The following is a 25773-nucleotide window of genomic DNA, read 5'->3' as shown; positions in this document are numbered from 1 at the left end:
GCTAGCTAAGTACCAAGAAAACTGAGTAGGATGTACTTCTTACATTAATTTTCCAACATAATGGTTTGCTTCTGGTCTGACCTGAGCTTTACCCAAGGTCACACATGTGGTAAGTGACAGAGCAGGCCTAAAATCCAGGCCTTCCGACTCACAGTTTGGTTTCTCAGTATTTCTAATGCGGACACAACAGGATACACTGAAGCATCCGGTGCGAGCGGACAGGGGCGGGTAACAAGCCAGCTGAGCGATCAGCACCCTCGGCCTGTCCCAGCGCCCGATGCCTGCTTCTCTGCAGGATGGACCGGCTCTTGCCTCACTTGCATATCTTCCCTCCACCGCAGGAACCATGAGGTCTGTCCTGCTCGCTCTCTTCCTCCTTCATGCCTGCCCCCCTGGAGGAGCCAGCGACCTCCCTGAGGACCTGACGCTGCTGAGGACGGAGCTCGCGCTTCGCCTCTACCGGATCGTGGCCACGGACGGCAACCGAACCAACCTGGTCCTCTCCCCCGCCGGCGCGTTCATCCCTCTGGAGCTCCTGCAGTTCGGAGCCCAGGGGAACACCCGGAGGCAGCTGGTCCAGGCCCTGGGGTACACCGTCCACGGTAAGCGGGCCGCTGCTCCCCGTACTCTGCTGCCCACGCCCACTGCCCCGCTCACACTTACCCTCCTCCCGTTCAGGCTGCCCCCAGGGGGCAGGCAGAGAAGGTTGCCCACGGGCAAGTGCGCAGCAGAAGGCACTCAAACTCTGCATCGTGACTCCAGATGATGTTTAAGGTTCCCTCTACTCTAGGTTTGGTGGCAATTTCTCAGTTGCATTTCACAAGCCCTTTCATAGTGCTTACTAGGTGTCAGGATGTGCTTGAAGCACTTTACAAATATAATCTAATTCATTGTCCCAACAACCCTATTGAGGTAGGTAATTATCTCATCAAACCTATTTTAGAGAGGAGCCCAGTTAGGCACAGAGAGTACAAGCAACTTGCCCAAGGTCACACAGCCTGGAAGCAGCAGAGTTGGGACTCAAACCCAGGCTGTCTGGCTTCAGAGCTCGCACTGTTGACCAACCTGCTTTCATAAATCTGTGACTTCAAGGCAGGGCCATACCTACCAACATAATTCTATGATTATGGGCTTCAGAACAGCTCTGTCAGTGGCGGCAAGAGCCTCATGAATGCCAGGTCAGCCACACCTGGCCCACACTCAGGGCCTGGCAAAGCCTGGCCTTGGTCCCAACCTCCCAACTCCATACAAACACAGACACTCGTGCACACAGCTTTTTCTTCTCTTGGAATAAGATGCCAGTAAAAAAGGATGGGAGCTACAATTGTATAAATTAATACTTTTTAGAAAGCGCAGGAACTAATACCAGGACAGTCATGGCAAGAGCTTCCTTTGAGTTGGAATCTTGAGTTGGCAAGTAAAGGTGAGCCCTCCAAACATCAGGCCACAAGGCACCAGCTGTGCGTCCTGTCCCCCTCCATCCGTACCCTGTCCTCTGCCAAAACAATTCTTGTGGGCCTGCTGGCCAACAGACAAATGTGTTTTCTCTCTGGGAATAAGTGAAGACAAACATAAATTATCAAGCTGAATTTTCTTCGGCAAGTGTATCACGGAAATGCACGTATCCATGGAGTCACTCTTGCATAGCCACATTAGATTCAGTGCAACACAATCCATCAAGTACTTCTGAGCTCCTGCCGCGTGGGCTGGTGTTACGCCAGGAATTTAGCAGCCAGGTATGTAAGGAAACCGCTGAACACAAAAGCTCAGTCTCATAGGAACGACGCGCATAGAAACACATTCTAACACAAGGCAGTGAGTGTACTCATTTGAAATAAGTTAGTACAGGGGAGGGAATGATGTATTCCACTGGAAGATCAGGAAGCCTCCCCAGAAAACATGACACCTGAGTTAGGTTATGAAGAATAAATAGGAATATGAAAGAGGGGCGGGCATTTCAGCCTTGAAGCAGATTCTCCCAGAAGTCAGGGTTACGGGGAAAGTGAGAAATGCAAGCGCAGTTACCCTGCAGAGAAAGAGAACGGATGACAGTCAATTCTTTGTTTACAGGGACAACCATGGTACCTGGTTAACCAAATATGATGATTAACAGGGTTTCCATAGAGCCCATTCAAGAATTACCAAACTTCCAGAATTGCTTAATGGTCAGACTCTGTGGAACATAATCCCACCTTTTTTTTTCTTACTCACAAATGGCTTCATTATCTTATGGAGCCATGGTTAATTATTACAAACAGGAATGCGCTGCTTACAGAGCTCTAGTTAATAGAATACCCCTGGATTTCTGTTTGCCACAAAATTGCTCAGAGAATCAGCTGCGTGCTGACTTAAAAACAACCTGCCACTGCCCACCACCCCTGCCCTGGCCCAGCCTTTCTCTTACAAGTGGGTGCAGTCCGGGCTTGGGGCACTGTTCCCGTCTGACCAACAGAGATCCATCCAAGTTCACAGTGGGACCCATGGGCCCTGTCTTCTCACTGACATCCAGCCAATAGGTGACCACCAGCAGCTTTGCCAGGATCCCCACCTGCTGGTGCTAAAGCACAGCACGAGTTTCAGAACAGGCACCAGTGATATCCCCCCAAAATACCTTTGTTTTCGCCGCATGAGACACACGATTTCCCAATGGTCCAAGTTCGAGGAATTCCCATTGCTTTTCCAGGTAAATTAATAAAGAACGCTTTACAGCTTTCTATTCATCACAAGAATGATGCTGGGAACAGAGGCCTCAGAGACGGAGGTAGCCTGGCCCCTGGGAAAGAATCTTGTCTGATGATGCACATGGACTCACTTTTACAGTCATTATGTCATTTGGTCCTTAGAGAAGCCATATGCAATCGCTAGGCCTCCTAAAGTCCCCATTTTACAAATGAGACAAGTGGTTAATGATTTGGTAAGACTCAGCTCACCCCACAGGCAAGTGGATTCCAGTTCCAGATTTTCTGACTCCAGTCCTACGTTCTTTCCTCAACTCTTTAGCCCCACTGTCAACCACTGAGCAGCTGCAGAAACATATCTAAGCACCTTACCTTCTTGATTTTTCACCAGACTCATCTTCATCACTCTCTCAGCTCAACCAAACCCTTTGCACATCATCCGAAACTTAACCCTCTTTAATCAGCATCACAAATTGCCAAATGAGAATTTTATATACATTAATCTTACAATCCAGAACCCCTCCCCCCGCCCCTGGATTCAGCGTCACATTCAAGACGTTCAGTTCAGCTAATGTATTGAGAAGGAAGGCTCTTTCCGAGCTGGTGTCTCAAATGAGTTAAAAGGCTGGTCTGCAGCGGGACTCAGGAAAATACCATTTCTTCCAGCACTTTCCTGCCACTCTGCGCCATCCCAGGGACCCTCCCTTCAGACCCTCCACCCTCCCCGCTACATTCCTGATCTACTGCAGCCCCCTGGTTTCCCTCCTTCTCGCTCACCGTTCTGTTAGAGCCACCCAGCCCCTCCAGCAGGAAGGACAGCTTTGTAGGAGGGGAGGCGGAGGAGACAGGAATTGAGGCAGCAGTTTCAAGGGCTGGGGCGGAGGGGGGAGCCGTCTGTCACCACTCACGTCAGTCCCTTTTGCCGCATTACAGAGAAGGCCTAGGAAACGCAGCAAAACAGGAGGCTTCGTGAGGCTCTCCCGAGCAGAGGAGCAGACTGTTCCCAGCCCACCTGTCCTTCACCAGAGGGTGGGAGCGGGGGGGTGACGCCGGGTTACACTGAGCAAGTTTATTAATTTGCCTGAGCCCCGGCTCCCTCATCTATACATGGGATCATAATTGCACTTAATTCACAGGGTTGTGGAAAGGGTTAACCATGATCATGCATGTAGAGCGTTTAACAGAGTGTGAACACCGTCAACCTTCAGTATCTTTTATTCTGACGCTGTCTGTTCATTCCGGCAGCATCTAGAAAAGCACTTCCAATGTGCTAATGGTAGGGACAGAGCAGGCTCAGGTGGAGACAAGATTTCTCAAGCCTCTTGACTCTGCTAATTGGAAGTGCCTGGCTAGAAAGACAGCTGGTCCTCTGGGCCAGAGAGGGTGAGAGGACAGAGAGCTCTGTGACCATCCCCTAAGGTCACGTGACACTGAGGACCACAGAAATGTCTCCGTTCTCCCCTGCAGACAGTCTACATTCTACAGGGACATGATTCCATAAGTACTTATGACCTTCCTCAGTAGAGGAAAATCTGACGGGAATTTTTTTTCATTCATGGCTTTTCTCATTAAAAGAAAAAGCAAGCACTTGAGGAGCAGCACAGTTGTCGACTCTAAGAAGCAGCTTTGGTAGTGAAAGTTCTGTGGAGTAGAATCTGCCCACAACCCCGTTCTGCAGCCTGGTGGCTGGGGACGCTGGTCGGCATATATTCTGTGTCCCCAGAAGGACTCTGGCTGGCACGTCAGGGGTAGGGGGTCTGCTGCTGCCTCTTGGCCTGGCCTCTGTGACATGAAGGATGGGACATGGTGTGGACGGACCCCCAAGCCAAGACAGATCCCTGGCGCCCTGGGAGAGCCAGTAGGGGCAGGGTCGGGCAGGAATAGGGTGCAAAGCCTGGGTGTCACGGGGGAGATTTGTGGGCAGCCACTGGGCCATGCCTAAGACGAAGGGGAGGCCAGGAGGACAAGGGAAGGGCCATGTTCCAGAGGCAGCCTGCCTGGGAAGGGGTCCTGACTGCTGGAAAAGCCCAGCCTGCACGTCTCGGGAGGATACTCAACTGTGTCGTGACTCGGCAGCAGGTGAGAAGCCTAGCTCCAGCTCCAGATGCCCAGGGCTGGCGGGAGAGACCCGCAGTCGTGAACAACAGTACGAGAAAGAAATCTACTATTGACTATGGAGAGAAGGAAGCAATCTGCTGTGTAAGCCGTGAATAACCAGAAGCCCAGCTGCCGCCAAGAAGGTGGAAACCATCGACTCTCTCAAATGCCTATTATTTCCTCAACATTCTTGCAGGTTCTCGCGGACATGAATAATAACGGGCTGTCTGCTGGGGCTCAGGGGGATGAGGGAATGTAGCACTGGGCTACATTTCTGACTCAAGGTGTTTAGGAAGCATAGTCTCTGAGAGGTTGGTAGTGTTTTTCTATTTGACTTAATCCCAGGCTGATTTCTTTCAAATCTAGTTTCCTCCCCCTCAACTTTTTTATTTATTTATTTTTGTGGTATGCGGGCCTCTCACTGCTGTGGCCTCTCCCGTTGCGGAGCACAGGCTCCGGACGCGCAGGCTCAGCGGCCATGGCTCACGGGCCCAGACGCTTCACGGCATGTGGGATCTTCCCGGACCGGGGTACGAACCCGTGTCCCCTGCATCGGCAGGCGGACTCTCAACCACTGCACCAACAGGGAAGCCCTCTTCCCCCTCAACTTTTAATCTGTAGATCCAGGCTAATTCCTGAGCAACTTAGCTATGACTTTACCCATTTGACTGTCTATGGTGGATGAACCGTGGGAAATGAGAGTGGAGCCTCTGGGGTCCCATTCCCATGCAACGTGCAAACAGAGCTGGGGCTAACTCCTCTCTTACATTCACCATTTTGATCGATCCCAACATCTTTTTTGCAGACCCAAGGGTCAGAGAGTGGCTTCGAGCTGTTTATGCCGCGCTACCCAGCGCCAGCCCTGGCGCCGAGCTGGAGCTGACCTGCACCCTCTACGTGCAAACGGGGATGCCACTCGCCCCCTGCTTCGTGGAGCAGGTCTCCCGGTGGGCCAACAGCAGCCTGGAGGCAGCCAACCTCAGGGAGCCCAATGGCACCACCATCCTGGCCAACGGATGGGCCCCCAGGCAGACCACAGGTAAAGGAAAATCGTCCACCTTGATGAGGCTAAAGGTGGAGGGCTGAAGAGACAGGTCCTCCCCCCGTTACTCATCAGAAGCCAGGCGACGGGCACTCAGGCCGCCCTCAATTGCAGCAGAACCTTCTCCTGTTGGAAGACCCCACCCTTGAGTGAAGCAAGGCTCACTTTTGGTCCCATTCTGCCCCTCCCCCACCCCCAGAGACACAGGCACACACGCAGGCACACCCAGAAGGGCGCTCTTCAGAGCCTCCCACCCCCAGCCGAGCCCTGCAGGCTTTGTTCCATGCAGTGCCCCCCAGGTGTGTTCCCACTGAGCTCTGTTCTCATCGACAGCTAACTCCCTTCAGAGCAAGAGGCAGTAGGAGCCCAAAAAGTGGTATCTTGGGAATTTAGCTTAAGGAAATACTTGTATGTAATAAGACGTTTAGCCCAGTATTATCAAAGAAAAAGACTGATAAATAACCTACCTGTCCAGCAATTAGGGATGATTCAATGAATTATAGCACCTACATATCATGCAGCTGTAATTACCATCAAAGATGATGAACATCATTACCATCTACTGAGTGTTCAGTTTATTTATCTAGCACCCTTCTAAGTGCTCCGTGCCTATTAGCTCAGTTCCCCCTCACAGTAATCCTAAGATCTAAGTGGTATTATTGGCCCCATTTCACAAACGGAGAAACTGAGGCACAGAGAATTGTGCCTCCTGCCCTGCACCCGCAGAGCCAGGATTCTAACCCAGGCAGTCTGGCTCCAGCATCCTTGATGATTACAAAGGTTACACAGAAATAGGGAGAACGTTGAAGACCCAGTGCTTAAAAGACAGAACAGGGAATACGTACTTTACGAATTGAGAACAATATGTTTGCCGGCAGGAGTGCAGAGTTAAAATGCAGACGTTAAGATCTTTATTGATGAGGAGGTTTCCTCTCTTTCAGTTTTCTCCAACGTTTCACAATGTCTTTCAATTTACTTAAAAACGTTTAACTCCCTGTTGCAGCTGTTGTGCTTCCGGGAGACGCAAGGCCACGGTTTGCTGCTGTGAACCCCGTGGGTAGGGGTCGGTGCGGCGCCGGGGAACGGATGGTCCTCCAAGAAAGACGGGTAGTTGGTGCCCCGAGACCGGGGCCAGGCTGCTTGGGTTCAAATCCAAGGTCTCTGTCTTGGGTAACTGGGCGGATGGTGACTTTGTAGCTCACAAGTATGAGACCTTGGACAGCCTATCTGAGTCGTGGTGCCCCATCTTTAAAACTGGGAGTAACAACAGAGCTGGCAGGGGGAGTTGGGGAGCGTTTGCTAAGCACTGATAACAGAGCCTAGCGCAAAGTGTGTGTTTAGTAAATGAATAATGAGCTGGAGCAACGTGGCCGCTTGACGAGTGGCCAGCCCGCTCCGGAATTTCAAGCCCATGCCCTGGACGTTGTTGTGTAAACAAAGGCTCTGCCAGCCATGAGGCCCAGCAGCACTTGGGGCCATGGGGGTGGAGGGTAGAGGTGACGCTGTGCAGCGTCTCCCATCACAGCGCCCAGCCCCTCCCAGGGGGCTGTCTGAGCAGCGCAGGCCTCGCGCTTCCTGGGAAACGGTCCCAGCCGGAACACAGCTGGAACAAGCCAGGGCATCCCAAGCTGTTCGGAAAAAAATTAAAGCATGGTCTCCAACCACAGCTCGTTACAAACACTACAGTTCCACAACTAAGTACTAAAAAGCAAGCTACAAACCCAATTTCGGGGATGCCTCAGCCGGGTGTGCACGCAAGCGTCAGCATCACAGCGGCGCTCCGCTCTCTGCTTGCAGGTGAGCGTCCCGGGGGCTCCACCTGGGAGCAAGGCGGCGGCGGCGTGGACTCCGCACAGCTGGTGCTGGTGAGCACCGTGTCCTTCCAGAGTGCCTGGCGGCACCGATTCTCCTTCTCGGACACTCAGCTCCTGCCTTTCACCTGCGCCCAGGACGTCGTCCTCCAGGTCCCCATGATGTACCAAACGGCCGAGGTCAACTACGGTGAGCCACGAGAGCCCGGGAGGGAGCCGTGAGGGCAGGAGGGGAGGCCTGCCCTGAAAGGATGGAACCGAGCATCACTGCGATACCCTCGGCTGTGCGGGGCCCACGGAGGAAGGACAGACCAGGGAGCCGGAGACTATCAGGATAGTGAGGGGGCACAGGGGGAAGAGAAACCAGATTTCATGCCTGGCCTTTCCTTCTGCGCTGAGTAAAGGGGGGGACTTAGTGTGAAACCAAGAACGTCTGGGCAAATCCCTTCCCCTGGCAGTCACTCCCGTAAAATGAACACCGGCCTCAGTGTTCAGTGCTGAGAAAGGATGGAAGGTTGAGAGTCCAGTCTAGAAGGTTCTCGAGAGCATGTCCACCCGAAAGTGCCACTGGCCTGAAATACCAGGGTTCTCTGCCTGCCTACCCTGCCCACTGTCACTCATCCCCCTCGCAGTGGAGGTACGCCAGGCTGCCCCCCATCCCAGCAGACTAGTGAGTACTGTGGATGCTCCAGTGGGGCCCCAACGAGGCCAGGGAGGGAGGGACCCCGCTGCCCATCCCCCACTGCCCTGCCCCCTACACACCTCCTCTCCCCTGCACCCCGCCAAACCCTGGTCTGCAGGCTCAGCTCCCTCCGGCTTGTGGGGCTAATTATGTTGTTATTCACTAATTAAGCCAGTGAGACTTGAATCAGTGTTTTAGGAACTTCGGTGTTTAGAAAACTTGCCGTCATCCTGCTTTGATTCCATACAGGACCCTTGTGAGCTCTCAGTGAATTTATTCATTAGTTTATTCAACCAGTACTTATTAATTGAGGTCAAGTAAGACGGGAATGAAAGAACGTCTATTGAATAAGTAAAATATACCTTTACAGCGATTGTAGTTCTTGCTCCTAACATTTCCCCATCGCTGCTGTGACCCAGGCTTGATCCGTCCGCTGGGCGGTGGCTGGCAGGCAGGCTCTGAGAGGCTCTTGCTTTCCCCAGCGTACAGTGGCTGGCACATAATGGAGGCTGAGCAAATATTTATTGAACAGACACAATAAGGAGTATGAACCACGCCCCTGTCTTTCCCCACTGATCCTAAGATTTTGCCTTAGTGACCCGCCAACTCAGCTGTCCCTCGACATTAAGGCCCAGACCTCCCCATCCTCCCAGGGAAGGGATCAGGCCTGGAGCTCCACCCGAGACCGGGGCTGCCACAGACCGCCAGGTCTCCCCAGCCCAGCTGGATGCTGCATGTTACTTGCCCATCTTGCCCTGTCACTGAGTCTGGCCACTGCGTCTGCATTCACCAGCAACCCTCGCCGGGTCTTCTGATCTCTGGCCATCTGGGTCTGCTGCCACCGTCCCATCACAAGCTTCTGAAATCAGGCTCTGCCCAATGGCCTGGACTTGTCCTCAGCCAGCCAGTGCCATTGCCCACAAGCTCCCAGCTGTCCATCCTGAGACCTACAGGGTACAAATTACATCAGGTCAAATCCAGCCCGGACTTCTGTTTCGTTAGGCCTGTGCAGTGCTTTCGAAATTGAGAAATTTCCCGTGACATCTGGGTTTAGAGCTTTTGTCGAAAGATAGGAAAATCTGGCACAAAGAGCCTGGGTCCTGACATGGCAACAACAAGCCAGGATTGGACTGGCTGCCCCTTTAAGACAGGCTCTCCCGTGTGCCATCCTCCCCACCCTGCCCAGCCACTGTCGGCCCTGGGGTTCAAGCCCCATGAGAATATCTTAGAGATGTTCTAGGTCTTAGGAGTAGAAAAGATGGCCACAGCTACCCACAGTCTTCGGCCTCAAACTGCTCCCTGAGGCAGAGGTGGACACCGTGTTTGTTAATAAAATGCATTGTTTCCACTTCTGTGAGCTGGCCCTTCCCAGGGTCTGGCACTGTTAGGTTCCCTGGACTCCTGGGACAGAACTAACCCCCCATCCGCTGAATCCCCAGGCCAGTTCCAGGACCCCGCGGGCCATCAGGTAGGGGTGCTCGAGCTGCCATACCTGGGAAATGTGGCCAGTCTCCTCCTGTTGCTGCCGAGAGACAGAGACACGCCACTGAGCCACATTGAGCCTCACCTCACAGCCAGCATCCTCCACATCTGGACCTCCAGCCTGAAGAGAGCCAGGATGGACGTGCTCCTGCCCAGGTGAGCAGCTGCGTTGTCGTGACGGGGGGCTCTGCAGCCTGCTTCAGTCAGCCAGACCTGGAACCCAGGTGGCCCGACTCAAGGGTCTGTACAGGTACCTTGGAGGAATGTGCCCTAAATCTTATCACATCCTAAGAGTATACAAACATCATTTTCAAAACCAAAGAGGCAAGATCGCTTATGCAGTTGAGCAAATACAGATATAATTCTGATCTGAAGGCAAATTAAAGCATACGAATTCAAGACTTTAGGTCCTTGTGCTGAAAGTTTTATTCTTTCTAAATAAAGGTGAGCCTTTCTTTAAGAAAACCCAATGGGTACCAATACAAAACCCCAAGAGGTGAAAAAGTTAAATGATGGTGCTGGATTTTGCTTCTGCAAAACAAAACCTATTTGCAAACCTCATTACTTTACAAAGGATTCCTCAACGAACATCTTTAAATGATAAGCTTCTCCGGTACATTTGAAATCAGAGTAAATGCGTAATTAATTTGTACACCAGCATCAAGCAAGAAAAGTATCCGAGGGTTCATTTGAAGCATGTGGATTCTTCGTGTGCCTTCCCACTGGCCGCCTTGGGCTCCTCCACTGACCAGGCTGTCAGCAGCGCTGAGCCAGAGGCCTTGGCAGTGGTCCCTCGAGGAGTTAAAAATAAGTCCAGGCACTGGAACAAAAACACACAGAGACCCAGTGAGTGAAGGGCCAAGGTCTAAAGCGGGATCCGGCATAGCGAGGGCAGAAGGTGAACTAAACTCTAAGACAAAGCCTATCTCTCCAAGCGAAATATTTAGACCCCAAATCAAAGTCCAAAGACTGGCTATTTCAACAGATCTCTCTGGCATGGAGCAGAAGCAGCCCTGATCTTTCTGTTATGTGTGAGAGAAGCTCAGCAAAGGAGGAAGAGCGTTCAAGGCTAAAAGTGGAGAGAAAATGCAGCCAGGTGCAGGAATTTGCTACAGTCTTTTTGAGCGTATGAGGCAGATGGCTGGCCTTGTCCTGGAGCAGCTGGTATAAGGAAGAGGCCCCAGGGAGGTGCCTAGCTCCATTGCGAACTCTTCACTGGTGCTGAATCCGCCTTTAGAACTTGCAAACCCTTGAGGAATGATCCTAAAAAACTTTGGAGGACAGAGAAGGGACAGGAAGGCAGAGGTCACAGTAACCCAAGTATTGCTTCACACCTGACCTCATCCAGATTAAAAAGAAAAAAAAATTAATCTCCCTAAGACCACCTGCTGTCTGAGAAGGATAGAAGATTTTAGGGAAATAAAACTCCCCTTCCCTATTAGGGCTATTTCACAAGCAAAACTAAACAAGTTTTAAAAAACTAGCTTTAAGCCCTTTAGGGAATAAAGAAGGAAGTAAAAACTATTTTAATAGGTCTAGATTTGGGTACGAAACTTTGGACCATGGTAGACGCAAGTCAGCTTTTGGGCAAGAATTTTCCTCTAGTTCCACAAATCATTGATTCATCACTTAGTATGACCTGCTCTAAAGTCAGCCTGCATATTTTACTTAGCAAGGGCCAAAACTAGGGCACTCTGTGGGTAGCCAGGCAAAAATTGTATGGCAACGACGTGAGCCTTCTGGTTAAACATCACCAAGCAGTGCAGCAGTAGATTCTGGATGAATTATGATATCTACCTTCCAAAGTAAACTTTTATTTATAAAGAAATAAAATGGAATATATAAGGGCTGTCAGTCTTCACTAGGAACATTACCATACCAAAAGAATAATCAAGAAAACCCACAAGAAAGGCTAATTATGTCAAATATATATTTGTTTAATGAGTAAAACACTTAGTTTTTAGGTCAACAAAGTGGGAAGCCAAACAATGAGCATTTTTTTCTTATGTTAGACATGATATGTGCATTTTCTTAAACCCACCAGATCTCATAAATCCCAAATGAGCTTGCCCTTCCTTCAAGGAGCTGCTGATCATCACCATGTGCATTTTGCACTTTTCTGAGGGTGTTTTCTTTCTTCCTTTTTAAATTGAGAGAGAATTCACATACCATAAAACCCATTCTTCCAAACGGATTTACAATTAAAGTGTACAATGCAGAGGTTTTTAGTATATTTGCAAAGTTGCGCAACCATCACCACTATCTAATTCCAGAACATCGTCATCACCTCAGAAAGAGACTCCACACCCCTTAGCAGTCACTGGCATCCCCCTCGCCCCAGCCCTAGGCAATCTACTTTCTCTCTCTGTGGATTTGTCTTTTCTGGACATTTCATGTAAATGAAATTTTGCAATACATGGCCTTTTCTGTCTGGCTTTTTTCACTTGGCATAATGTCTTCAAGGTTCATTCTTGTTGTAGCCTGTGTCAGTACTTCATTCTTTTTTTTTTTTTTTTTTATAAATTTATTTATTTATTTATTTTGGGCTGCGTTGGGTCTTCTTTTCTGTGTGAGGGCTTTCTCTAGTTGTGGCGAGTGGGAGCCACTCTTCATCGCGGTGCGCGGGCCTCTCACTGTCGCGGCCTCTCTTGTTGCGGAGCACAGGCTCCAGACGCACAGGCTCAGTAGCTGTGGTGCACGGACTTAGTTGTTCCGCGGCATGTGGGATCTTCCCGGACCAGGGCTCGAACCCGTGTCCCCTGCATTGGCAGGCAGATTCTCAACCACTGCGCCACCAGGGAAGCCCCAGTACTTCATTCTATTTTATGGCCAAGTAATATTTCATTGTGTGGATATACTACATTTTATTTACTCATTCATCCACGTATAGACATTTAGGTGCCAAGACACTTTTTGGCTTATTTCTGTTTTTTGGCTACCACAAACATTTGTGGTAGCTAAAATGTGCTACATGTGCACATTTTTGTGGCTATGTATTTTCAATTATTTGGGGTATATACCCTAGGAATGGAATTACCGGGTCATGTGTTAGCTCTATACTTTACAGTTTGAGGAACTACTAGACAGTTTTCTAAGTAGCTGCACCATTTTACACTCCCACTAGCAATGTATGAGGGTTCCAGTTTCTCCATATTCCTGTCAACACTTGCTATTGTCCTTTTTTTCCCTAAGACCCTCTTCATGTTTAATGTTTAATGGGTACAGAGTTTCAGTTTGCGATGATGAGAAAGTTCTGGAGTGGATACTGGTGGTGATTGGACAACAGTGTGAATGTACTTAACACCACTGAATTATACACTTAACATTGTTAAAATGGTAAATTTTATATAATGTATATTTTACCATAATTTTTTTAAAGGCCCCTCTTTATGGAGGCAAGGGAGATAGGGAAAGGGCAAAGACTGCCTTCCCAAATTGTGGATTAAAGAGTAGGGATGTTATAAAGCTTGCACTCAGGAACTGTGTCGTTATTCTTAGTTACATTAGTCAGGATGCGTTCACCTCCTCTGCCCTTCAGCAATGCCCTCCTCTGTGCTTTGGCCTCCTCCTCAGGCTGGGGGCAAGTCACTGCAGCCTGGGTGACCTCACAACTGTGTGTGACAACAGCTGTAGGGGGAATCCCCTGTCTTTTTGATTAGAGCCATTATGGCACGTGAAGTGGTCTCTCAGTCTGACTTTCATTTATGTTTCCCTAAAGACTACTAATGTCAACAATGTTTTCATGTGCTTGTTGGCCATTTATACATCTTTTTTGGAGAAATATCTGTTTGAATTCTTCGTTCATTTTTAAATTGGTTATGTGTCTTTTTATTGTTGAGTTACAATAGTTCTTTCTATATTCTAGATACTAGCTCCTTATTGGATACATGATTTGTAAATATTTCCTCCCATTTTGTGGGTTGTTGTCTTTTCACTTTCATAATGGTGTCCTTTGAAGCACAAATGTTTTTATTTTGATAAAGTTTAATCTATTTTTGTTGTTGTTTCTTGTGGGGTTTTTTGGTGTCATACCTAAGAAACACCATTGCTTAACCAAGGTCACATAGATCTGTGTCTATGTTTTCTCCAAGAGTTTTCTAGTTTTCACTCTTATATTTAGGTCTTTGATCCATTTTGAATTAATTTTGGGTATGGGATGAAGTAGAGGTCCAACATCATCCTTTGCATGTGGCTTTCCAGTTGTTTCAGAGCCATTTATCGAAAAGCGTATTCTTTCTTCCCATTGAATTTTCTTGGCACCCTTGTCAAAATCAATTGGCCATAAGTGTATAGGTTTATTTCTAGACTTTCAATTTTATTCCATAGGCACAAATATCTATACTTTTGCCAGTACCACACACACTCTTGACTGATTACTATAGCTTTTTAATATGTTTAGAAATCAGCAAGTGTGAGTCCTTCAACTTTGTTTTTCTTTTTTAAGATTGTTTTGGCTATTCTGGGTCCCATGCATTTCCATATGAATTTTAGGATCAGCTTATCAGTTTCTGCCAAATAAACAGATAGAATTTGGTAAGGATTTTGTTGAATCTATAGATTAATTTGGGGAATAATTTCTTTATAACAACATTAGGAGTTTTAACCCATGAACACAAGATGTGTTTCATTTTATTTAGATTTTCTTTAGTTTTTTCCAACAATGTTTTGTAGTTTTCAGTGTACAAGTCTTGCACTTCTTTCATTAAATTTATTTCTAAGTATTTTATTCCTTTTTGATGCTATTTTAAATGGGATTTCATTTTCATATTGTTCATTGCTAGTATAAAGAAACACAGTTGATTTTTGTATCTTGATCTTGTATCTTTGATGAACTCACCTATTAGTTCTAATAGTTTTTTCTGTGTGTGTGTGTGTGTGTGTGTGTGTGTGTGTGTGTGTATTCCTTAGGATTTTCTATATACAAGACCAAGTCATCTGTGAATAGATATACCTTTACTTCTTTCTTCTGATTCTGGATGCATTTGCTTTCTTTTTCTTGCATAAGCGCCGTGCACACCCTTCAGTACAATGTTAAATAGAAGTGGTGAACATCCTTATCTTGTTCCTGATCTAGGGGGAAAGCATTCAGTCTTTCACCGTCAAGGATGATGCTAGCTGTGGGAGTTTTATAAATGCCCATTTTGAGGCTGAAGAAGTTCCCTTCTATCCCAAGTTTGTTGAGTGGTTTTTGATTTTATGAAAGAATTCTAGATTTTGTCAAATGCTTTTTCTGCATCTCTTGAAACGATCACGTGGCCCTTGTCCATTATTTCATTAATATGGTGTTTTACCTTGATTGATTTTCATATGTTGAACCCACCTTGCATTTCTGGGATAAATCCCACTTGCTCATGGGGGATTTATATGTTGCTGGATTCAACTTGCTAGTATTCTGTTGAGGATTTTTACGTCTATATTCATAAAGGACACTGGTCTGTCGTTTTCTTGTGATATCCTTGTCTGGTGTTGGTAAAGGGTATTTTTTTTTAACTCAGGATATTTTTGTAGCATTTCTTCTGGACTGGCCGTCGTAGCCATACAAAAGACAAATCACTGTCGTCTTTCATAGTCATACCTCGCTTTTACTGTTGTCTTTAGTTACTAAAAGTGATATTACTCAGTTTTATCACCTACCATAACCACCATACTTGGCTTCAAATGTGCCTTAGCTCTTTCTCAATATCACTGCAAAACAATAAAACCACAGTGGTAGCAATAAAGTGCATGAGCTGCACTGGGCATTGTTCTGAAGACTTGACAAGGACTGTTTTATTTAATCTTCACAAAGCTAAGAACTAAGCACTAGTATTAGGCTCGTTTCACAAGCAAGGAAACTGAGGCAAAGAGAGGCAAAGTAACTTGCCCTGAGTCCCTCAGGTAGTAAGAGGCTGAGCCAGCTTTCAGACCCCGGCACTGGATTCCCAAGTTCATGTTCTTAACCACTGTGTTTCAACATTGAGAGTTCTCGAAAGCATGCAGTTTAAGGAAGAAAATTTCAGAAAAGGTGATCCAAAATTTTTTTGAGAAATATCATCATACTTAGAGAAAGCTTGTGCCTTTTTTTGAAACTATTGAACAGATTCAAAACTCACATATACGAGAAAATCTGATTCCTTTGTTTAAAATATTGGTTACATTGTCTTGTATGGCAGTGAAGAACTTTGATATTGTGCAGTATTTTTATTCTCCTACAAGTTCCGCATGGTTTATAGAAACGACCATCTAAATTCCATTTTGAACTTTTTTATTCTCAAAGAAAAATAATGTCAGCCGTAGTTTTAAAGGCTCCTTCAGCGTTAAAGTTTTAAACGCCTTGCCCTTGAAGAAACATGAGGAAGTTGGCATGCTGATTCTTCCCGCTCTCGGGACTTGCTAGGAAAACCATGTTGCTTGCACACAGCAAACATGAAAATATGTTGTATCAAAGATAAACACATTAAATGAGACACTCTATCAATTGGCAGTTAGTCAACAACTTCTTTTCTGCACCTACTGTGTGTGAGAAGCCACCCGGGATGCGAGGTAGTGAAGTGTAGATGCCAAGAGCACAGGTTCTGTGCTCAGCCGCATCTGAGTTGAGCTCCACCACGTACTCAGGACGTCCTCTTGGGCAAGCTTCTTAAGCTCTTTAAGCCTCAGTTTTCTCATCTGTAAAATGAGGATAATAATAACATAGTTACGTGAAGATGAAATGAGAGTATGCACATAAAGTACTTGCTGTAGTGCCTAGCACATAGTAAGTACTCATTAAACATTAATTATTATGAGGAACTAAAAACTGACCAGGCTCTCTTCTCAAATAGTTTACAGTATCATAAATAACAGTAACAGGAAGCAGAATGTTCTATACATCTGAAGAGTCGAACAAACAAAGTGTTTAAAGGGGCCTTAAGAACTGACCGTTACAAAACAGCTGGGGAAGAGGAGGGGTAACAACTGATCTGAGCTTAGAGGAAAGGTCTCAAGGGAGACCTGGAAAAAACAGCAGAAGCAAAGGTCCAGAGTTGGGAGAGAGTGCTGTGTGGTCAGATTAGTCAGGGGGTCGGGGGTCTGGGAAGGAGCAATGACAGATGAAGCTGGAAATGAGCCTGACTTTCAAGTGAGGGGGTTTGGTTGTCACGTGATGTGTATGGAAGTCCACTGAGTGAGAATTTTAAGTGAAAGTTGATGGTTTGTTTTTGTTTTTTAGGTTTAGGATCCAAAATCATTTCAACTTGAAAAACATTTTATATTCCTGGGGAGTTACCGATCTCTTCGACCCACTCAAAGCTAACTTGAAAGGAATTTCAGGTAACACCAGTTCTTCTTCCAAGCTTATTAGCATTGTGTTTGGGGCAGTTTCTAATCAGTAATCATGCACTGATTAAGGGATTCTCATCTACAGAGCCTTCAGAGGTAAACAGCTAGAGTTAACATCATTTAAAAGAATTTTAAAAGTGCTTTGCTTTACATAAGAATTTGTTACTTTAGATAACAGATTTGGGTTGGACTTTGTTGAGGAGGGAGTGTTTCTTGAGACCACCTCTAAGCACCATTTTCAGATGCCATCTTCAGAGTAAAGTCAGTGACCACAGGACACAGTACAACTCCCCTCCTCTGCCTGGCATGACTAGGAGATGCCAGAGACATTGGTGCAACAGAGCCCTTCGTTCTGACCTCCTGCTGTCCTGATGCCCTCACGGTCACTCTGTTTCTACCTCCCCTCCCTCCCTTCCTGTACCTCTCTGTCCTCTTCTAATGAGCTAACCTCGGAACTTACCCTCATCCATCCAACTTCCTTTCTTCAAATTACTCATCCATCTACAACCTTGCCTTAAAATGTCCTCCCTCCCAGAGTCTATATTCAATTTCTTGGCTTGTAGTAGACAAGCTACTCCTAATCAATAGGATCTGTATTCACGTATGGTCTGACAGACTTACATCTGACGTTAAAAGAGAGTGGAATGCCAGAACCTTATCTTCCAGAATCCTCTCAGGAGACCACTGGCTAAACTACTGCCAACTCCAAAGGCTCAGGTTCATTTCTGCTCTGGATGGTAAATTATCTATACGAAGATGACACTGGGGCAGGCATAGCCATTGGCCTTGATGTTTTCCTTGCCTGATGAGCTTGTGAAATCTCTGTTTTGAATGCTAGAACCTCATAGCACAGATAAGTTTTCTAAAGGCTTGCTCAGATTTCTTTAAGCAATCACAGAAAAACATGGGAGTTTGGTCCACAAGAGAAGTCTCAGCTTGGGCATTAGATGTGACCAGTTAGACTACATGGCACATCAAATAAAACACAGGAGGAAGGATCTATTCTAGATTGTTTATAATCCACCAGCTCTGAACTCATTGCTGAAACAAAGAGATAAGCAAGGTGATAGTCCAGTTTGGGTACAGTGCCCCAACAATGCTTGGCACACAGTGGATATCCAGTAAATACTGTTGACTTTGTTGAATGACTCTACCAGAAATTTTGCCTGGTGACACAGACATAATCTAGCACTGCCAGGAAAAGAGGAAGATTAGAGCAAAACGATGAGAAGCAAGGAAGGAGCAAGGGATGAAGAACTTGAGTGCACTGTCTTTAATAACCTGCAGAATCCAATCACAGCATCTTTTTGTGGCCCTGGAGCTCAGCTATGGCATTCCTGTTTTGATCATCCTAGTTCAAAACTTTGGGGCTGTTCTGACCTTTTCTTCCACACCACTACATTCAAGTAATCACTGTGACTCACTGCTCCTTCCTGGTTCTCAAACCTCTCTGACTTTATGTCTTAGAAGTGCATCCTAAAATGCAGTCAGTTCCGTGTCCTCAAACAGGACTGAGCGCAACCCACATCGTGCAGTTCCCCTATTGGTAAAGACTTCTGAGGCCCACAGCTTCTTTGATAAGATCTAACAAGCAGCTTAGCTTTAAAAAGAACCTTTTAAAATACCTAACCTCTTGTTTTATAATGCAATTAAAGCCTACTTATATTTGCTCCAATCAGCAGAAATATAGGCTCATGGATCTGGCTTGTTAAATAACTATCATGCAGTTACCATGCACCAAGTGGGAAGCTTGCATGCATGTTTCCTACAGATAAAACACATCCACCTTACAATCTTCTCCCATAAAGTTTTGTTCCTCTAATGCAGGGGTCACCAAATGATGGCCCACCACCTCTTTTTATAAATAAAGTTTTATTGAAACACAGCCACTCCCATTCATTTACAAATCATCCGTGGTTGCTTTCCTGCTATAATGGCAGAATTGAGATGTTGCAACAGATGCCACATGGTCTGCAATGGCTAAAATATTTAATATCTGGCCTTTTACAGATAGAGTTTGCCAACTAAAATATTGCTTTCCAATGCTGTTCTTTAAACATAATCAAAAGACGAGTCACTTCTGTGCCCAAGTAAGCTGTTGACTTAATTCTGGAGACATGGCCACTGAATCTCACTAACAAATCGTCGTATCATGCCTGAATGGGGTATCCACCACCCACCTCACATCTTACTTGCGGGAATGAAATTCCTTATCATATAGCAAAGCTTCATTAGAGAGCTTGTCAGAGAGTAAATGATCAGAAAATGCTGGCCTCCCATCTTACAATTAACAAAGGGTTGCAAACAGTTTTGTGCTATTGATGGAAACTAAACAACCACAGGGAACATTTGGCTTTTTCTTTCCATTTGGTTCCAAAGTCCAGTATCATTTTACTCAAGTTCCCCTGCTCCGTTTAAAAGTCACTCATCTCTCCTTTCATGGCATCAGATCCTTTTTTGGCTGCATGATGAACTTGCTTGATATCATTTCAAGGCCCAACTGAGACCAGGGTATAATTTTCCTCCCCAGACAAACTTGACACTACATGAAGCTTTTAAGAATAATTCTAGTTTCACTTACACTAAAGACATCAGCTAGAGATACCCTTTTTGAGCAATCCCACTTCCTATAGGATCAGCAGGCTTTGATACCAACCCATGCTTCCTAATCCAAGAAATACTCCTTGTGCACCAACTTGAAACTTTGAAGAAACTGTCTTATTCTTGACTTTTGTAAGTGAATAGTTTTCAATCTCTGCTCATGAAGAAGTACAAGTTCCCTGTTACTATGATGTGAATGAGGAAACCACCCACAGTTGTTTGGTTGTGTACGGAAGTTAACTTATGCCATACCAGATGACTGGGCAGAGCTGCAGTAGGTCATCAAGATGGCAACATAGGTCATTCCCGACTTCAGTCCCTTTCTCAAGAAGACCAACTAGCAACTATCCATAGACAAGTCACCATTGTGGAAATACCCCCACCAGGAGGTGAGGCTGAGGCACCCCTCTGAAACACAGAGACTGAGAAGGACCACCTTAGAAAGGTAAGAGGAGTGGCTACACTCTGACCACATCACCCCTCCTCCAGGCTGACATAGCGCTAGGTCTATGGTTTCTCCAGTGGGAAAAGAGAGCCCAAGGTAGACATTCAATGTTGCAGGACACATCCTGGTAGGCCCTCTCAGGTCTCTGATCTCAGGGAATCAGATAAGAGATGGAGAAGAGGGGCAAAGCTTACAGCAATCGGCACTCAAACCTTAACAGACCATATTGCAGCGGCACCTGAGCAAAGACCCCAGCCAGCAGCAGTGCCCATCTGCAGAGCCAAGCCAGTGGCCCCATCTGGCCAGAGGGCTCAGTTGGCAGTTCTGTGATTTGGGTCTCCAGTCAAAGGGCCATACTCCCAACCCACCCAGGCAGGAAAGCAAATTCACAGCCCAACCCAACTGCCGAGCATAGCCTCAATTCCTGCTCATCCAGGAAGCCTGGCCAGAGAACCCAGAGAGCCAGGAAGCCCATCCTACAGCCCTGCTGGGGCAAAGAGCCAAGCCAGATGGCCTGCCCAGCTGTTGAGCATATCCCCTGACACCATACAACCAGGAAGACCGGTTGGTGACTCTGGACGGCCTTGGGGCCCAACCCATGGTACCACCAAGCCAGATCCCGGCCTGTCACTGCACCTGGCACAGAGCCCAGCCAACAGCACCACCCAGTTGGAAAATACAGCCTGAGACCCCACCTGACCAGGAATGATTGCAGAGCCCATCCCACAACTGCCCAATCATGGTATCCAATCAGTGCACCATCCTGCCAGGGAACACAGCCTGCAACCTCACCCAACCAGAGGCGATTACAGAGCTAGTGGCCCAACCCAACCATAAAACATAGCCAGAAGCCCCACCTGAACAGGGAGTCCCCGCAGTGGCCCCACTTGAATGCACAGTCCAGCCAGCAGACCCACCCAACCAAGTAACCCAGCCAGCAGCAACCCCTGCAACCTCAGAGCATATGCAGTAGCCTTGCTCAAACAGAGACCCTGGTAGAGAGCCTTACTTGCCCACGACTGCTACCAGCTGACTGGTGAAGGTCTTTCCCTGCCAAAGCAAACCTGTGAAGTCTGGAAGAGGAGACTGCTTACTTAAATACGTAGATATTAATGCAAGGAATGAAGGATCATGAAGAATCAGAAAAACATGATACCACCAAAAGAAACAAATAAATCTCTAATAACTACCCTTAAAAGATGGAGATCTGTTAACTGTCTAACAAAGAACTCTGAGTAATCCTCTTAAAAAAGTTCAGTAAACTACAAGAATGCACAGACAAACAAAATTAGGAAAACGGTGCACAAATAAGTAACAAGTTCAACAAAGAAATAGAAACCATCAAAAAAACAAAACAAAACAGAAATCCTAAAGCGTAAGAATATAATGACTGCACTGAAGATTAAGAGAGCCTCAACAGCAGACTTGACCAAGCAGAGGAAAAAAAATTGGTGAACTAAAAGATATATCATTTGAAATTATCTAGTCAGAGGAGCAAAAAGAAAAAAAGAGTGAAGAAAGTCTATGAGAGCTGGGGACATCCATCAAAAGAAACAATATATACATTATGGGAATCCCAGGAGGAGAAGAGAAAGAGAAAGGGATAGAAAGTCTATTTAAAGCAATATTAGCTGAAAACTTCCCAAACTTGGAACAATAAATAAATGGGCATCCAGATTCATGAGGGCCCAATGACCCCAAATAGGTTGAGGATGAAAAGGGCTACCCTAAAACACATTATAATTAAATTGCCAAAAGTCAAAGACAAAGAATTTTGAAAGCAGCGAGAGAGAAGAAACAAGTTACATACAAGGGAACCCCCCATAAGACAATCAATGTGTTTCTCAACAGAAACTTTGCAGGCCAGGAGAGAGTGGGATGACACATTCAAAATATTCAAAGAAAAAACTGTTAACCAAGAATACTATACTGACAAAGCTGTCCTTCACATATGGAGAGACAAAGACTTTCCCAAGCAAACAAAAGCTGAGGGAATTCATCACCAATAGACCTGTCTTACAAGATATGCTAAAGGACATTCTTGCAGCTAAAATAAAAGAATGCCAATTAACATTGTAAAAATGTATGAATGTGTAAAAATCACTGGTAATAGTAAATATATCATCAAAATCATATTCTCTAATATTGTAATGGTGGTATATAATTAGATAGAACTAATCAGTAAATTCAGTAAAGTTGTAACATACAAAGTCAACATACAAATGAGTTGTTTTTTATACACTAACAATGAACTATCTGAAAAAGAGATAAAATAATCCCATTTACAATTGCATCAAAAACAGTAAAGTACGTAGGAATAAATTTAACCAAGGGGATGAAAAATCTCTACACTGAAAACTACAACACATTGATGAAAGAAATTGAAGAAGATACAAATAAATGAAAAGACATCCTGTGTTCATGGACTGGAAGAATTAATGTTGTTAAAATGTCTATACTACCCAGACCAATCCTCAGATTCAATGCAATCCCTATCAAAATTCCAGTGTTTTTCATAGAAACAGAAAAAAAACAATCCTAAAATTTGTATGGAACCACAAAAGACCCAGAATAGCCAAAGTAATCCTGAGAAAGAACAAAGATGAAGGTGTCACATGTCCTGATTTCAAACTATATTACAAAGCTATAATAATTGAAACAGTATGGTACTGGCACTAAAAACAAACAAGTGGACCAGAATTGAGACCCCAGAAATAAACCATTGCGTATGGAGTCAATTAATATTTGACAGGGAAGCCAAGAATACTCAGTGGAGAAAAGATAGTCTCTTCAGTAAATGGTGTTAGGAAAACAGGATATTCACATGCAAAAGAATGAAACTGGACCCCTATCTTACACCACTCACAAAAATTAACTCAAAATGGATGTCTGAAACCATAAAACTCCTAGAAGAAAACATAGTAGAAAACTCCTTGAAATTGGTCTTGGCAATTATTTTTTGGATATGACACCAAAAGCACAAACACCAAAAGCAAAATTAAACAAGTGAAACTACATCAAACTAAAAGCTTCTTCACAGCAAAAGAAATAACTCACAAAATGAAAAGGCAACATATTGAATGGGAGAAAATACTTGCAAACTACATATCCGTTAAGGGGTTAATATCCAAGATGTCTAAGGAACTCATACAACTCAATAGCAAATCATCATCATCATCCAATTTCAAAATGGGTAGAGGATCTGAATAGACATTTTTCCAGAAAGACACACAAATGGCCAACAGGTACATGAAAATGTGCTCAACATTGCTAATCATCAGGGAAATGCACATCAAAACAATGAGGTATCACCTCACATCTGTGAGAACGGCTGTTATCAGAAAGATAAGAAATAGCAAGTGTTGGGAATTCCCTGGTGGTCCAGTGGTTAGGACTCCACGTTTTCACTGCTGAGGGTGCAGGTTCGATCCCTGGCCAGGGAACTTAAGATCCCACAAGCTGTGTGGCACAGCCAAAAAAAGAAAAAAATAGCAAGTGTTGGTAAGGACGTGGAGAAAAGGGATCCCTTGTGCACTGTTGGTAGGAATGTAAATTGGTGCAGCCACTACGGAAAGTAGTCAGAACTATCATATGATCCAGCAATTTCACATCTGGGTATATATCCAAAGGAAATTAAATCACTGTGTCACAGAGATATCTGCACCCTCATGTTCATAGTAGCATTATTTATAACAGGCAAGACATGGAAAAAAGCTAAGTGTCTATCACCAGGTGAATGGATAAAGGAGTTGCAGTACATACATATGCAATAGAATATTATTCGGCCATTAAAAAGAAAATCCTGCCATTTGCAACATTATAGAAAAACCCTGAGTGCATTATGGTAAGTGAATTAAGTCAGAGAGAGAAAGACAAATACCGTATGATCTCACATATATGTGTAATCTAAAAAACCTAAACTCATAGAATCAGAGTGTACAATTGTGTTTGCCAGGGTGGGGAGAATGGATGAAGGTGGTCAAAGGGTACAGATATAAGATATATTACTTGTGATATATACATACATAAAATATCACACTGTACACCTTAAATGTACACAATGTTACATATGTCGATTACATCTCAACAAAGCTGGGTGGGAGGGTGGGGAGAAAGAAAGATGTGAGGAGTGGGCTGGAGGAGAAGGATGGAGAAAGGAACTAAGCACCTACTTTCAGAGGCCATTTCAGATTCTTTCCAGTACTCACTCTTTATATGCTGGGCTGGGTGCTATGTGACACACACTTGCCATCTACAACTAAGTGACAAGAGGATGAGAAAGATAAACTAGAAGCAAATTTGCAAATTCTGGCAATAACTTTTTCAAAGCCATTAATGTTACCAATAGTAAGTGATAATAACTGGGAAGACAAAAGACACAGCAAATGATGTTTGTCCTGCTTTGTGAGAAGCTGAGGATGAAATGTAGGATTACTACTTTATATTTTGCAAATCTTACATTTACACAATGTCATATTATCAAAACTCTTAAGCCTTTTGAAAGTATGGCCAATCACATAAAAAGAATGACGGGCTCCACTCACAAAGGGGAAGGGACACTGTTTTAAAAGTCATTTGGATGAGATTAGCCAAAGACTCGTTCTGTGCTGTGCCCCAGTGATTCCAAGGACAGCAACCAACATTTCCTTACAAGTGAAATCAGATTAAAGAACATTAAGTCAGTTGTTTTTATGGGAAAATGAAACAAATGTACAGTGTGAGGAGTGTCGAGTATTCATTCATCCAACATTTACTAAACACATACGTGTACCAAGCATTATTATGCTAGTTGAGCAAAGTAAATATTTAAAACAAATAATACAGCTTCTGCTTTCTGGGAACTAACAATCTAATGAGGAAAGTTGAGATGGAAATACTTATATGTTATGGAAGAAGGGTAGAGTATGCCAGGGAGGGCAGGAAGAATTTTACCTGTTTGCTTTGGATATTGAAATGTAATATAGGAGCAGAAGAGTTTATTGGGCAGGGGGAAGGCAGCTAGTTTCCCAAAGTATGTTCTGTAGAATGCTAACCTGCTAAATTTGGAGACAGGAGATAGTGTGGGTATTTCCATGGTTAAACACTACATATTATAGCCCTCCTGTGGAGATTCACTATGAACGTTAGCAAATTAGCAGCTCTAAGAAGTCCACTATTAAAAACAAAAGCACAAACCTATCCAACTTGCAGTTCCCATTGTAATTACTCATGGAACCCTTTTTAATAGAATAGCACCTATAAACAACCTTGGGAACAAATTTTGGGGAAACAGGTTGTATGGCCGTCAATGGCACTAGACAGCTGCCAACACTGCAGGAGAGGATGAGCCCAAAGCCAGGAGAATCCCTTTGGGCTGATCTCATTAGTTGCTGCATAACATTTCCAGAGCTACCTAACAAAAACAAGCAAAACAGGGATCTGTAATACAAGATCAAGCAAGAAAAACACAAACCCACAGATGACTCCTGAATCCTTATTTTGCTCACGAACGTTGGTCTTCTGAAATGTTAACTCTTACCAGAGATAAAATGTATGAGAGATGAGGATGCTAGGACATGAGAGGCTATGGGTCTTAGCCTATGTCTGTGCAAACATGTAAATGTCAATTATTGGACCACTCCTGTAATATGATGGAG

At 45.2% G+C, this 25773-nt stretch overlaps 1 protein-coding gene across 1 annotated transcript in view; it reads left to right on the top strand.

The window, feature by feature from the left end:
• Window positions 1–346: 346 nt before the first annotated feature.
• Window positions 347–25773, top strand: part of SERPINE3 (serpin family E member 3) — a 30353-nt gene continuing 4926 nt past the window's right edge. The window contains exons 1-5 of the mRNA XM_065896294.1: window positions 347–602; window positions 5581–5814; window positions 7615–7818; window positions 9750–9948; window positions 16982–17082. Coding sequence (XP_065752366.1) covers window positions 347–602; window positions 5581–5814; window positions 7615–7818; window positions 9750–9948; window positions 16982–17082 — 994 coding nt within the window. The remainder of the gene's footprint in view (window positions 603–5580; window positions 5815–7614; window positions 7819–9749; window positions 9949–16981; window positions 17083–25773) is intronic.

Source organism: Phocoena phocoena, chromosome 18 (genome assembly GCF_963924675.1).
Source record: "Phocoena phocoena chromosome 18, mPhoPho1.1, whole genome shotgun sequence".
In the NCBI taxonomy this organism is placed as follows: domain Eukaryota; kingdom Metazoa; phylum Chordata; class Mammalia; order Artiodactyla; family Phocoenidae; genus Phocoena; species Phocoena phocoena.
Note: the sequence above shows the minus strand (reverse complement) of the source record. Positions and strands in the feature narration are given on the sequence as shown.